The sequence below is a fragment of the Ranitomeya imitator genome, chromosome 7 (genome assembly GCF_032444005.1).
Source record: "Ranitomeya imitator isolate aRanImi1 chromosome 7, aRanImi1.pri, whole genome shotgun sequence".
NCBI classification, from domain to species: Eukaryota; Metazoa; Chordata; class Amphibia; order Anura; family Dendrobatidae; genus Ranitomeya; species Ranitomeya imitator.
In genome coordinates, this window is record NC_091288.1 from 171,525,724 (window position 1) to 171,541,999 (window position 16,276).

At 42.5% G+C, this 16,276-nt stretch overlaps 1 protein-coding gene across 1 annotated transcript in view; it reads right to left on the reverse strand.

Annotated features, from left to right (window-relative positions):
• Positions 1-16,276, reverse strand: part of LOC138646122 (uncharacterized) — a 437,282-nt gene that overhangs the window by 230,614 nt on the left and 190,392 nt on the right. The window contains exons 27-31 of the mRNA XM_069735585.1: positions 14,530-14,688; positions 12,626-12,797; positions 10,991-11,202; positions 8,415-8,603; positions 1,313-1,452 (exon numbers count right to left, since the gene is read on the reverse strand). Of these exons, the coding sequence (XP_069591686.1) occupies positions 1,313-1,452; positions 8,415-8,603; positions 10,991-11,202; positions 12,626-12,797; positions 14,530-14,688 (872 nt within the window). The remainder of the gene's footprint in view (positions 1-1,312; positions 1,453-8,414; positions 8,604-10,990; positions 11,203-12,625; positions 12,798-14,529; positions 14,689-16,276) is intronic.

Sequence of the window (16,276 nt, forward strand, 5' to 3'; positions counted from 1 at the left end):
GTCCAAGTCTAGGGAGTACTTTTTCTATGTGTGCGGATAGCGAAGCTGGTGAAAGGAGATTTCTAAGCAAGACAATGCTCCTTGGAAAAATGATGTGTAAATCATCTCTCCTCCAAGAAGAAGAAAACTGGCTCCCTGGTGCCGCCCATCAGTAGTTTCCTTCCTCTTGGAAGAGAGATGATTTATATTCCTCAAATTTCCATCTCAGTTACCAGAACCTTGTTCCTTGATTTCTAGAGTTTATTGAAGAGTTCAATTGGGGTCATAGTACTGTGTTATGACCCCTTCCCTCAAGCAAAACAGAATTCGAGTGTGTGCATCAACCATTGACTATAATGACTGAAACGGAGTCACAGTGTGCTCTGTCGTGCCTCATTGTCGGCCACATATGCCTTTTCAAAGCGGACAGTGCACAATAATAGACTATGTCTGCATGACAGCTTCCAGTTGGCGTATACGGCCGAAAATGATGCACGACAGAGCACACGGTGACTCAGTCTGCATCATTATAGTCAACATCCTCGTTAGCACATACGCTCAAATAACGTTTTGCAGGTGGGTTCAGAATCGAATCTCAGCTTCGAAGGAGCCACTGAACGTAGGAAAAAGTACTATGTGAAATTACCCTTTGGGTAGATTCAGATATCAGTGATTTTTCTCATTCACAAAAAACAGTCCGGGTTTCATCAGTGTTTTTAATCAGAGTGTCATCACAGTTTGGTGAATGTCGGTTTTTACCATCAGCTTTTCATGGATGGAAAGAAAAATAAAGGATATTTCTGAAGCTTCTCCTATCAAACATTTGTGAAAAACAAATAACCCATGGATGGGATCCAACTGTTTCATGGATCCCTAGACTTGTATTGAGGAGTTTGATCTGGTCAATATTGGAAAAGTCTCCATGATTTTGAGCAGACCACTAGGTCCAAGAAAAAAATTAAATCCAGCTTGTGAACTACCCCATTGACTATCATAGGTACGAGAGATACTCGTGAAAAACACAGATAGCACTCATACAAAAAAAAACTGTTGAGTGAATTCCTAATTACCAGGAATTTTAGGGATGACTTAGTGGGTGAAATCTTTGTGGTCACACTTCAGGGGTCACAGGGCAATGACGGGGGGCACATGTATTTTACAGGACTATATGATCATTGGTCGCCAATTCTGGATTGTCAGAATTTTCTTTTTTGTAAGGTGACCCATAAGGAAAAGAAGACTATCTGTAATAATACTACATTACCATTTGTATCGGTGCAGTATGACACGCTAGAGCACGGTGTCAAAGCAAGGGGTCTGTCGATGAAAATACCTGAAATGTATGAGTCCACGTTTCTGATAGAACAGAACTTCTTTTTTCACATCTTCTATTTGTCCGTTCAGTTGTAAAACTAGTGGGGGGTTCTTCTGACCGACCCAAACTGATTTAATGAGAAAATTAGATTTCTTTGGCTACAAAATAAAGAAAAATATGTTAAGGAGGGAAAGTGTATTTATATACTTTTGGACTTAAAAACATGAAGACGAAGAGGAAAGTTTATGAAAACATCCTTTTTCATATGTGAGTTTGAGAAGCAGCATTCTGAAAGTATGCACACGTTGTAATATCACCGACTGTTTGCTGCTGTTAACCATTTATATGCCACTGTTGATCTCCGACAACAGCATTTAAATGGTCTGTTTTCTGATACACTCCATTCAGCCCCCTGCAATGTGATTGTGGGGAGCTGATGGGTTACCATGCTCTCGTGGTTGCCATGTTAGTCCTCATATGAAGCTCAGCCTTCAACTGGGCTTCATAGAAGCACTGCATAGGCTTTAAAGCAGAACTGCAATGACACTATGTACTGCAATACTATAGTAGTGTAGAATATTGTTTCAACGATGAAACAACCACAGGATCAAAATAAAAAAATTATAATTAATAAAATATGATTGCAGGTTCAAGTCCTCTAAAAGGGTTAAAAAAATAGCAAAATAAAAAGCTTTAAATCATCCCCTTTTCCTCATTCAAAAGTAAACAAATTAAACAATAAAAGAAGAAACATATTTCATATCATTCTGTTTGAAAATAATTTGATATATCAAACTATCAAATGATTTAAACCATAGGTTATCACGCCAAAAGAAAATAAAAGAATTGTGATTTTTCACTTCCTAAACCACTTAAGCCCCAAGGGTGGTTTGCACGTTAATGACCGGGCCAATTTTTACAATTCTCACAACAGTCCCTTTATGAGGTTATTACTCTGGAACGCTTCAACGGATCCTGATGATTCTGACAATGTTTTCTCGCGACATATTGTACTTCATGATAGTGGTAAAATTTATTTGATAAGACTTGCGTTTATTTGTGAAAAAAATGGAAATTTGGCGAAAATTTCGCAATTTTCCAACTTTGAATTCTTATGCCCTTAAATCGCAGAGTTATGTCACACAAAATACTTAATAAGCAACATTTCCCACATGACTACTTTACATCAGCACAATTTTGGAACCAAAATTTTTTTTTGTTAGGGAGTTAAAAGTTGACCAGCAATTTCTCATTTTTACAACACCATTTTTTTTTAGGGACCACATCTCATTTGAAGTCATTTTGAGGGGTCTATATGATAAAAAATAACCAAGTGAGACACCATTCTAAAAACTGCACCCCTCAAGGTGCTCAAAACCACATTCAATAAGTTTATTAAGCCTTCAGGTGTTTCACAGGAATTTTTGGAATGTTTAAATAAAAATGAACATTTAACTTTTTTCACACAAAATTTATCCAGCTCCAATTTGTTTTATTTTACCAAGAGTAACAGGAGAAAATGGTCCCCAAAAGTTGTTGTACAATTTGTCCTGAGTACGCCAATACCCCATATGTGGGGGTAAACCACTGTTTAGGCGCATGGCAGAGCTCGGAAGGGAAGGAGCGCTATTTGATTTTTCAATGCAAAATTGACAGGAATTGAGATGGGATGCCATGTTGCGTTTGGAGAGCCACTGATGTGCCTAAACATTGAAACCCCACAAGTGACACCATTTTGGAAAGTAGTCCCCTTAAGGAACTTAACTAGATGTGTGGTGAGCACTTTGACCCACCAAGTGCTTCATAGAAGTTTATAACGCAGAGCCGTAAAAATAAAAAATCATATTTTTTCACAAAAATGATCTTTTCGCCCCCAATTTTTTATTTTCCCAATGGTAAGAGAAGAAATTGGACCCCAAAAGTTGTCCAATTTGTCCTGAGTACGCTGATACCCAATATGTGGGGGTAAACCACTGTTTGGGCGCATGGCAGAGCTCGGAAGGGAAGGAGCGCAGTTTGACTTTTCAATGCAAAATTGACTGGAAATGAGATGGGACGCCATGTTGCATTTGGAGAGCCACTGATGCGCCTAAACATTGAAACCTCCCCAAATTGAGACACAATTTTGGAAAGTAGACCCCCTAAGGAACTTATCTAGATGTGTTGTGAGAGCTTTGAACCCCCAAGTGTTTCACTACAGTTTATAACTACTGTTGAGCGATACCGTCCGATACTTGAAAGTATCGGTATCGGATAGTATCGGCCGATACCCGAAAAATATCGGATATCGCCGATACCGATATCCGATACCAATACAAGTCAATGGGACATCAAGTATCGGAAGGTATTCTCATGGTTCCCAGGGTCTGAAGGAGAGGAAACTCTCCTTCAGGCCCTGGGATCCATAGGGATGTGTAAAATAAAGAATTAAAATAAAAAATATTGATATATTTACCTCTCCGGCGGCCCCTGAACTCAGCGCGGGTAACCGGCAGGCTTCTTTGTTCAAAATCAGCGCTTTTAGGACCTGAGAATCACGTCCCGGCTTCTGATTGGTCGCGGGCCGCCCATGTGACCGCCACGCGACCAATCACAAGCCGCGACGTCACCGCAAGCTATTAACGCGCTCATTTTTAAAAATGAGCGCGTTAATGACTTTCAAAGACGTAGCGGCTTGTGATTGGTCGTGTGGCCGCGACCAATCACAAGCCGCTACGTCTTTGAAAGCCATTAACGCGCTCATTTTTAAAAATGAACGCGTTAATAGCTTGCGGTGACGTCGCGGCTTGTGATTGGTCGCGTGGCCGCGACTAATCACAAGCCGCTACGTCTTTGAAAGTCATTAACGCGCTCATTTTTAAAAATGAGCGCGTTAATAGCTTGCGGTGACGTCGCGGCTTGTGATTGGTCGCGGCCACGCGACCAATCACAAGCCGCTACGTCATTGAAAGCCATTAACGCGCTCATTTTTAAAAATGAGCGCGTTAATAGCTTGCGGTGACGTCGCGGCTTGTGATTGGTCGCGTGGCGGTCACATGGGCGGCCCGCGACCAATCAGAAGCCGGGACGTGATTCTCAGGTCCTAAAAGCGCTGATTTTGAACAACGAAGCCTGCCGGTTACCCGCGCTGAGTCCAGGGGCCGCCGGAGAGGTAAATATATCAATATTTTTTATTTTAATTCTTTATTTTACACATCTCTATGTATCCGATACCGATACCCGATACCACAAAAGTATCGGATCTCGGTATCGGAATTCCGATACCGCAAGTATCGGCCGATACCCGATACTTGCGGTATCGGAATGCTCAACACTATTTATAACGCAGAGCTGTGAAAATAAAAATTCTTTTTTTTCCCACAAAAATTATTTTTTAGTCCCCAGTTTTGTATTTTTCCAAGGGTAACAGGAGGAATTGGACCCCAGAAGTTGTTGTCCAATTTGTCCTGAGGATGCTAATACCCCATATGTTGGGGTAAACCCCTGTTTGGGCGCATAGGAGAGCTTGGAAGGGAAGGAGCACTGTTTTACTTTTTCAACGCAGAATTGGCTGGAATTGAGATCGGACGACAAGTCGCATTTGGAGAGCCCCTGATGTGCCTAAACAGTGGAAACCCCCAATTATAACTGAAACCCTAACCCTAGCCCCAACCCTACCCCTAGCCCCAACCCTAACCCTAGCCCTAACCCTAAACCCAGCCCTAACCCTAGCTTTAACCCCAGCCCCAACCCTAACCCTAGCCCTAACCCTAGCACTAACCCTAACCCTAATCCTAGCCCTAATCCTAGCCCTAAACCTAGCCTTAACCCTACCCCTAACCCTAGCCCTAATCCTAACCCTAGCCCTAATCCTAACCCTAGCCCTAATCCTAACCCTAACCCTAGCCCTAACCCTAACCCTAGCCCTAGCCCTAACCCTAGCACTAACCCTAACTCTAACCCTAGCCCTAACCCTAGCCCTAAACCTAGCCTTAACCCTAACCCTAGCCCTTATCCTAACCCTAGCCCTAATCCTAACCCTAGCCCTAATTCTAACCCTAACCCTAACCCTAGCCCTAACTCTAACCCTAGCCCTAACCCTAGCCCTAACCCTAGCCCTAACCTTAAACCTAGCCCTAACCCTAGCCTTAACCCCAGCCCCAACCCTAACCCTAGCCCCAACCCTAACCCTAGCCCCAACCCTAGCCCAAACCCTAGCCCTAGCCCTAACCCTAACCCTAGCCCTAACCCTAACCCTAGCCCCAACCTTAACCCTAGTCCTAACCCTAACCCTAGCCCTAATCCTAACCCTAGCCCTAATCCTAACCCTAACCCTAGCCCTAATTCTAACCCTAACCCTAGCCTTAGCCCTAACCCTAGCCCTAACCCTAGCCCTAACCCTAAACCTAGCCCTAACCCTAACCTTAACCCCAGCCCCAACCCTAACCCCCACCCTAGCCCTAACCCTAGCCCTAACCCTAGCCTTAACCCTACCCCTAACCCTAGTCCTAACCCTAACCCTAGCCCTAATCCTAACCCTAGCCCTAATCCTAACCCTAACCCTAGCCCTAATTCTAACACTAACCCTAGCCTTAGCCCTAACCCTAGCCCTAACCCTAATGGAAATAAATACATTTTTTAAATTTTATTATTTTTCCCTAGCTAAGGGGGTGTTGAAGGCGGGTTTGATTTACTATTTATAGCGGGTTTTTTAGCTGATTTTTATGATTGACAGCTGTCACAGACTAAAATACGCTTTTTATTGAAACAAATAGTTTTTGCGTCTCCACATTTTGAGAGCTATAATTTTTCCATATTTTGGTCCACAGAGTCATATGAGGTCTTGTTTTTTGCAGAACGAGTTGACGTTTTAATTGGTGAATGGTGACATTTTTTGATCGCTTTTTATTCCAATTTTGTGAGGCAGAATGACCAAAAACCAGCTACTCATGAATTTCTTGTTTTTGGGTGGGGGCGTTTATACCGTTCCACGTTTGGTAAAATTGATTAAGCAGTTTTATTCTTCGGGTCAGTACGATTACAGCGATACCCCATTTATATCATTTTTTTATGTTTTGGAGCTTTTATACGATAAAAACTATTCTATAGAAAAAAATAATTATTTTTGCATTGCTTTATTCTGAGTAATATAACTTTTTTATTTTTTTGCTGATGATGCTGTATGGCGGCTCGTTTTTTGCGGGACAAGTGACGTTTTCAGCAATACCATGGTTATTTATATCTGTCTTTTTGGTCGCATGTTATTCCACTTTTTGTTCGGCGGTATGATAATAAAGCGTTGTTTTTTGCCGCGTTTTTTTTTTTACGGACGTTACGGACGCGGCGATACTAAATATGTGTACTTTTATTGTTTTTTTAATTATTTAGATAAAGAAATGTATTTTTTGGAACAATATATATTTTTTTCTTTATTTAGGATTGTTTTTTTTTTTTTTTTACACCTGTGAATATTTTTTTTTACTATATAACATTACCCCCAGGGAGGAAGGGGGGGGGGGGGGGGGGGGGGCATCATGTTATAGGGTCAGATCGCTGATCTGACGCTTTGCAGAGCACTGTGTCAGATCGGCGATCTGACAGGCAGGGCTGCAGGCTTACCAGCGCTTGCTCTGAGCAGGCGCTGGTAAGCCACCTCCCTGCAGGACCTGGATGTAGCCCCGCGGCCATTTTGCATCTGGGGCCTGCAGGGAGGAGACGCTCGGTACAACGTGATCACATCGCGTTGCTACGAGGGTCTCAGGGAAGCATGCAGGGAGCCCCCTCCCTGCGCGATGCTTCCCTGTACCGCCGGAATGCTGCGATCATGTTTGATCGCAGTGTTTCGGGGGTTAATGTGCCAGGGGTGGTCCGTGACCGCTCCTGGCACATAGTGCCGGATGTCAGCTGTGATAGTCAGCTGACACCCGGCCGCGATCGTCCGCGCTCCCCCACGTACTATCCCGTCACTGGGAATTAAGTCCCATGTCACCTCGACGGGATAGTATGTCATATGGGATTAAGGGCTTAAAAAATAGAATGAGAAACGGTCAAAACTCAAAATGTCAAATGTGACCTAAAGTAGTAACAAGAAAAAGTACAGCTCAGCACTCAAAAACACAGGCCCTCTTTGGACTGAAAAATGCAAATCACAGGTCTCAGAAAATGGCTTCGCAAAAACATATACGGTATTTTACAAGATTCTGATTTTTTTCACCACTGAAATCGAGAAAAATCCTTATAAGATGGTATAATAATAATCATTTAGAATTTGTTACCATATAATGAATGCTGTAAAAACAACCCCCCCCCCCCCCCCCCAAAAAAAAAAAAAAAGACTGAATTGCATTTTTTTCACCACCTTTGGAATATTTTTCCTGTTTTTCAGTAAATTATATGGTAAAATGAATGACGTCATTCAAAACCACAACTTGACTAGCAAAAATCAAGCCCTCATATGACTATACTGATGAAAACTAGTTATGGCACCAGGAAGAAGAGGAGGAAAAACTGAAAAATGTCTCGCTCCTTTAAGGGTTAAAAGAAAATCAATGAAGGCTTTGAAGGTATAGTGATACTTCAACTATATAATGTCAAAAACGTTCATATTACATATTATGATGGGGCAGAGGGGCAGAGATATCGATTCCAGCAATGTATCCCTTATAGGGCTGCTTGTTCTAGCTTTGATAAAAAATCACTGTTTAATCAGCAGGAGATTATCATTACAGGACTAGAAAACCTGCTGTCATGTAGTCCTCCATATTCAGGAGCTCTGTGTAATTCCACCCTCACCACTGATTGGCAGCTTTCTGTCTATGCACAGTGTACACTGAAAGCAGCCAATCAGTGGTGTGGGCGGGGTTATACAGAGCTCAGCAGTCAGAGAACTGCTCGATCTGCAGCAGATAAATCAGTGATTTATCAAAACTAGCAGTGCAGTAAGCATCACTGGAATCAGGATCTCTGCCCCTACTTCATACTGCTCTCAGATGCGGAAGCCAGAACCTGGTGACAGATTCTCTTTAAAGATGCATCACAGATGGAGGCTAGGTTACAGTTATTGCATCTGGACCTCGGTATTTCCAGTTACACCATGCAATGTGATTTACACACGCCACAACAGCGGACGTTTCTAATATACCAGATCTGTGATCCAATAATCCACCGTCACGTTAAACTCTTGTTTTGAACCCTTGATCTTGAACGAAATAATCTTCATTTTGTCACTATTTTCCAGGTGGATCTCATTCTTAATCAACTGGTTCCACAGCGACACCATTTCGCTATAACTTCTGAAGGACTTGCCCCCAATAAAGTTTACAGTGGAAGCCTACGGAACAGATGACAAATGTTATTCACCTGCTAATAAAACGTCACTGAGCAAATCACCGACGTAGAGCGTCACAATGATCACAGCGTCAGAATAGAAATATGACCTTTTAAATAGTGAACGGTCCATTTCGGTGGATAGTGGTGGTCACCAGAGGAAACAATGCGCATGCCCACTATTAACCCCGCGATAAATGAGATTGCTGCTCCCTTGGATGGGGGTGAAGCTGCAATACTAAACATTGTGCGGAGCTGCCATTGCTGGGGATGATGGGTGTCAAAACTCTGATATTGGCTGCCCACCCCATGAATATGTCATTAAAGGGACTCTGCCGCCACAGAACGACTGTTCAAACCAAGAACTGGTGCATGATGGCGCGGCCAATCATTTATATAGACCTTACCCCCTGCTTGGTTTCCATCTATCTCCACTCTTCTCTGGCTCTGTAAAGCCAGAGCTGTCAATCAAAGGAGAGGTGTAAAAAGAGTGAAAACAAGCAGGTGGGAAGGTTAAACATTTGGCCCCACCATGGTGCACCGACTTGGTTTGAACAGTCATTCTCTGCTGACAGAGCCCCTTTAATATGTTCATCCAGGACAAGCCCTGTAATAAACTGCAAAATTGGCCGTACAGCTTTAATAGCTATAGTGTAGCAGTTAGTCTTCCCCACCTCCGGGGGCGCTCATATTCTAAGTGTGGAGGGGAAACAAGCTGCTGCCACCTCAACTCCCTCGGAATCCCAAATGTAAGACTCCGGATATCTGCAGAAGGCGCATTGGCTGAACGTCTGATACAGATCAGCCGGTCCAACAACATGGGATGGTTAGGGCGACTTTAGTCCAATGGGTTTGGGAATCTTAAGGGGGTTTAACCCCTTCTGAAAATGTTCTGTCATTGGCTGCAGTACTTATAAAAAACAAACTTGTCGACTAGTACTTAACCTCCCCAGGTCCGGCGCCGACTCCCTCTTGCTGTCCCAGTCTCTGTTTGCAGCGCTGCAGCCAATCAGTGAGATCAGCAACCTGTACTGCAGTGTCGGCGAAATTCTGGGAGTGCTGCAGTCAAATAAGAGGGACCAGAGACAGATCAGGTCTCGGGGAGGGTAAATAATATTTTATAGCTACCGCAGCATATCAAGGGACATTTTCTGAAAGGGGACAACCTGAGTAATATTATTTGTAAGTCTACCCATAAGAATTGACGGTCGCATCAAGGAAAGGGTTCCAAATCAGCGCTGAATGGGAGCATCTTGTTCTGGACTCTGTGAGCAGCTTGTACAGAGAGGGTATGTGCCCGGCGGCAGAATATTGAGAAGCCGCAGATGAAGAGCCACTGCTCGATGGATGCTGGCAGCAAGTGACAAGACAAATCACATCGATGGATGCTGGCAGCAAGTGACAGGACAAATTACATCAAAGTCGCTGTTACTGGAACAGCGCCCCTACAGGAGGCGAGTTTACATTGCTTTGGATCCTGAGTTGATTTAGCTGGGATTATCCAGCGGTGGACTCCTATAACCTTGTGAAGCACTACCCCCCACTAATTCCATTGAAGGGATTATCGTCTTGTAGTACTGTGTCCAGACCCCACACCTTTTTGTAATATAATATACGGTAGTTTGGGAATTTTCTTCACTGAATGGTCAATAACATACATTATAACCAACTTCCCAGTCATAGCAGAATTAACTTTTCGACATTTAACTTCGAGAAGAAGCACTCTTCCTCCCATCAAAGTTTTTATCCCCTTAACATATCATATTATATGTCATTGTGTACTTACAATTGCTCATTTTGCCTTTCTACCCAGCTAATGCTTCTCTTTTCCATTAGGCCTATGACATCACGTGATTAATAACTGACTAGCTGAATCCTTTTATGCTCTATGTAGAAACAGGAGGTCAATTTTCTCTCTTCCATTAGGTTTATGGCATCACGTCATTAAAAACAGACTAACTGAATCCTTCTATGCCGTCTGTAGAATCAGGAGGTCAATTTTCCCTGCATGAGTCATCATTACAACTACAATTCTATGTCTTTGAAAAGTCCACGTCAGCCCAGCTCCGCTTCCTAATCAACTCCTGACCCGGCTGCTGTAGAGTTGTAGTTCTCATGATGACTCGTAGAGAAAACAGACTTACTGTTTCTACATAGAGCTTAGAAGAATTCAGCTTGTCGGTTTTTAATCACGTTGTGACCTAATGGAAGAGAGAAGAATTAGCTGGGTAGAAAGGCAAAATGAGCAATTATAAGTACACAGTGATAAATAATATGATGACTGCAATATCTTAAGAAAATAAAAACGTTGATGGGAGGAGGACGAATGCTTCGTTAATGTAAGAATATTGAATAATAATTGGAAAATAAAACAATCTAAGTTAGACTGACTCTTAGGTAAGTAACCGTAGGAGTGTGTATGTGAATCCTTCCCTCTTTCTCACTTCCTGAGTCTTTGTAGAACACATCCAGCACTAAGTTCTTGATGGACAGAGCTTTCCCAGCAGAAAGCTCAATCATAGTCTGGTAAGCGTGTCGCTGAGGCTGATGGAGTTTGAGGGCAGAGTAGAGATATAACCAAGGTGTGTCCATAGTAAACGCCCCTAGGAACGAGCAAAAAATGGAATATTATGTTAGAGTCTTCTACAGATTGTCAGAAAGGAAACTGATTAATTGCTGGAATTAGGAAGAAACAGTTCTACTCTTCAGTTTCTTAATGGCACTTGTGAGAGGACCCTCATAGGGTATAGGATAGTCTTCATAGTGGGTGGTCCACGGCTCGGCTCCTCCCTCGATAAAAAAGAGTAAGGGCAGCTGCAGACAGCCACAGATTCTCACATCAGGGAGAATCGGGACAGTTATGTAAATGACACTCTGATCAGACTCTGATATTTTGATCAGTGTGACCATAGAGTGATCGGATTCTCTCATATGGGGGGGAAAAATGTCTCTATTTTCTCCATTGTGTCAGTGCACGGAAATCGGACTGCACTCAGATGTCATCAGAGTGCAGTCTGATGATTTCCATTTTCCATGCACTCATTGATTTGGACGGCCGAGTGCGACCTGAATATAATATCAAACTTGGACATGCAGCGATTTATTCCTCAGAGAGTCTATGTCCGAGGAAAAGCAGACATGTGCACGGCAACATAGACTAACATTGGTGCAAGTGAGAGCCGATGTTTTGTCGGACTCAGACCGAAAATACGGCCATGCCAATGAGTCCTAAGGGGCAGTAAACAAGAAGCAACTCCTGCTCTGGAAGATCTGGTATGATTATGCAGTATAATATTGGTATATTACATTTATAATATTAGTATATTACATTTGTATGGCGAATCAAAACTTTTTCCAGCAAGCGATTTAGAAACAATCAACACAGATGACGAACAGTCCTGCATGTTATACAATCCACAGCATGTACTTTATCCCTACAGGCTCTGATGAAAAGATGCAGGTTTTGATCACTGAAATGGAATTTGTCATCGGGTCTTTTGTTATGAAAGCACCATGATGTATGTGCAAAGACCCTGATTCCAGTGATGTGTCACTTACTGAGCTGCTTGTTGTCATTTTGATAAACTCAGTTTTCTCTTCTGCAGATCTTTCAGTTCTCAGAATGCTGAGCTCTGTATAACCCCGCCCACATTACTGATTGGCAGCATTCTGTGTACACTGTGCATAGGCAGAAAGCTGCCAATCAGACTGCATGAGCATGGATGACTACCTGGCAGCAGGTTTACTAGTCGTCTAGTGATAATCTGCTACTGATAAAACAGTGATTTTACCAAAACTACAGCAATCAGCCAAGTAAGTGACACATCGCTGGAATCAGGGTTTCTGTCTCCACATTATCCAGACTGGGTGACAGACTCCCTTTAACAAGACTGATCTATTTGGAAATCCACATATAGCAGTGACAAATCAGCAGCAGAAAACCTGAAATGTAGACAGTGATTATTGCGATGGATTTGGCTCTGATACTATGAAAGAATAAGAACAGAGATTCTCTTTCCATTTTACCTTCCCATTTATAAAGGTCGTTCTTTGAGACATCCTTCCACTGTAGTCCGGCAACAAATGGCATCCGGTCATTGTACTGAACTTTGAAATTAGTGTTGCTTTCCAGGGATGAGTGAGTGTGTAGCAGTTGTGTCCTATAGTTCACCTGTTTCTCAGCAACCTGTAGGGTGAACTGAAAGAAACACATTGTCAAGAATCAATAAGAACGTTTTTAGAGTTCTTGAAATGAAACCAAATCCAAAAAAACGAATTAAAAAATAATGAAAATAATGCATCTAAATAATGCAAAGAAAAAAGAAAAACATAAAATTACTATCTTTCATACCGATAAATAAAAGTGGACTTACTACATAAAAACAAAGGACAAAGAAGATGGAATAATCCTAGATCTCGTCTAGCTTTGCTTTTTTGTTAATTTTAATCTATATACATTGCCTTGAAAAAATATTCATAGCTTGTTCACATTTTTTCACATTACACCCAGCGTAAATTGATTTTATATGGATTTTATGTGAAGCAAGTATTTGTGTATTCAGCCCTCTGAGTCAGAACTTTAAAGGACCACCTCTGCCTTCAATGAATAAACACATCAACATGCTTTGATCTAAACCATCCATTGTAGCTATGTCACTATGATTAGGGTTGTTTTTCTGCTGGAAGATGAACATACGCCCCAGTCTCAAGTCTTTTGAAGCCTTTAATAGATTTTTATTCAGGATTATAGCTACTTCCATCTTCCCTTCAACTCTGACCAGCTTCCGTATCCCTGCTGAAAAAAAAAACCTCCCCACAGTATGATACTGCCACCACCATACTTCACAGTGGGGATGGTGTTTTCAGCGTGATGTGCAGTGTTAGTTTTCTGACACACGTAGCAGTTTGCATTTAGCCCAACAAGTTCTACTTTGCTCTCATCTTACCAGAGCACCTTCTTCCATATGCTAGCTGTGTCCCCTACATAGCTTTTTGCAAACTGCAAATGGGACTTCTTATGGCTTGCTTTCAAAAATGTCTTTCTTCTTGCCACTCTTCCACAAAGGCCAGATTTGTGCAGTATGTGACTAATATTTATTCAGTGGACAGACTCTCCCACCTGAGCTGTGGATCTCTGCAGCTCCTCTAGTGCGACCATGGGCCTCTCGGCCACTTCTCTAATTACTGCTGTCCTTGCTTGCAATGTCAGTTTAGGTGGACGACCATGTCTTGGTAGGTTTGCAGTTGTGCCATTTTTGGATGATGGACTGAACAGTGCTCCAAGTTTTTCAGAGATTGGATTATATTTTATAATCTAACCCTGCATTACTGTTTTCCACAACTTTATCCTTGACCTGTCTGTTGTGTTCCTTTGTTTTCATGATGCTGTTTAATTCCTCATGTCCTCAAACAAACCTTTGAGGCCTTCACATAACAGCTGTAGTTCTACTGAGAATAAATTACACTCATGTGGAATCAATTTACTAAAAATTTGACGTCTGGAGACAATTGGTCATTCATGATTTTAGTTAGGGCTATAAGACTACAGGGAACTAAATACAGATACATGTCATAATTCTCAGATTTATATTTTTTTAAATATTTAGAAAACCATGTATCATTTCCTTTTCATTTCATAAACACTTGCTACTTTGTGTTGGTATATCACATAAAATACCAATAAAATACATTTACGTTTGTGGGTGTATAGTGAAAAAATGTGTAAAAGTTCACAGGGTATGAATACTTTTTCAAGGCACTGTATATAAGATTATGTGTCAAATTTTAAATATTTTGGTAAAGTTTATACAACTGGTATAAATAACATAATAAAACTAAACAGAGATTGTGCTACATACATAAATCAGTCTGAAAAGAAGCTCTTTTTTTTTTCAACCAGAGATCTATAGCCATTACGGAAATGTCTTTACCTCCATGAAGTAGCTGGATGCAGAAGGATTGGAGTTATTCTTGAATGTCTGACTGATGAACAGTTTCTTCTTGTTGTTCATTTCATCCCAGTGTTTGCCATAACTCACCTCCAGGTAGGAATGTATGTGAGGTGCGTATTCTTCATGATGTAAGTGTACCTGTAACACGTGTAGAACATCGGTGGTTGGACATCAATAATATTTAGGAAATTAAATTATAGTTGATCTTCCAGTTTATGCATAGAGACATACACTATGGTTCAAAAGCAAAAGCTTAGGTCACCCAATTTTGTGTTTTCCATGACAACTCATACTTTTATTAATCAAATGAGTTGCAAAATGAATTGAAAATCTAGTCCAGACATTGACAAAGTTCGAAAAATAGATTTTTATTTGAAATAATAATTTTCTTCTTCAAACTTTGCTTTCGTCAAAGAATGCTCCCTTTGCAGCAATTACAGCATTGCAGATCTTTGGCATTCTAGCAGTTACCGTATATACTCGAGTATAAGCCGACCCGAGTATAAGCCGACCCCCCTAATTTTGCCACAAAAAACTGGGAAAACTTATTGACTCGAGTATAAGCCTAGGGTGGAAATGCAGCATTTACCGGTGAATTTCAAAAATAAAAATAGATCATTATTTCCCCATAGCTGTGCCATATAGTGCTCTGCACCGTTCATATTTCCCCATAGGTGTGAACCATATAGTGCTCTGCACCGTTCATTATGCCCCCTAGCTGTGCCATATACGGTGCTCTGCACCGTTCATTGTGCCCCATAGATGTGCCATATACGGTGCTCTGCACCGTTCATTGTGCCCCATAGCTGTGCCATATACGGTGCTCTGCACCGTTCACTGTGCCCCATAGCTGTGCTGTGCCATATACGGTGCTCTGCACCGTTCACTGTGCCCCATAGCTGTGCTGTGCCATATACGGTGCTCTGCACCGTTCATTGTGCCCCATAGCTGTGCTGTGCCATATACGGTGCTCTGCACCGTTCACTGTGCCCCATAGCTGTGCCATATACGGTGCTCTGCACCGTTCACTGTGCCCCATAGCTGTGCTGTGCCATATACGGTGCTCTGCACCGTTCATTGTGCCCCATAGCTGTGCTGTGCCATATACGGTGCTCTGCACCGTTCATTGTGCCCCATAGCTGTGCTGTGCCATATACGGTGCTCTGCACCGTTCATTGTGCCCCATAGCTGTGCTGTGCCATATACAGTGCTCTGCACCGTTCACTGTGCCCCATAGCTGTGCTGTGCCATATACGGTGCTCTGCACCGTTCACTGTGCCCCATAGCTGTGCTGTGCCATATACGGTGCTCTGCACCGTTCATTGTGCCCCATAGCTGTGCTGTGCCATATACGGTGCTCTGCACCGTTCACTGTGCCCCATAGCTGTGCTGTGCCATATACGGTGCTCTGCACCGTTCACTGTGCCCCATAGCTGTGCTGTGCCATATACGGTGCTCTGCACCGTTCATTGTGCCCCATAGCTGTGCTGTGCCATATACGGTGCTCTGCACCGTTCATTGTGCCCCATAGCTGTGCTGTGCCATATACGGTGCTCTGCACCGTTCATTGTGCCCCATAGCTGTGCTGTGCCATATACGGTGCTCTGCACCGTTCACTGTGCCCCATAGCTGTTCCACATAAATTTGTGCCGCCGCTGCCGCAATAAAGAAAAAAAAACACATACTCACCTCCCTTGATTGCAGCTCCCGGCGTCTCGTTCCGGCG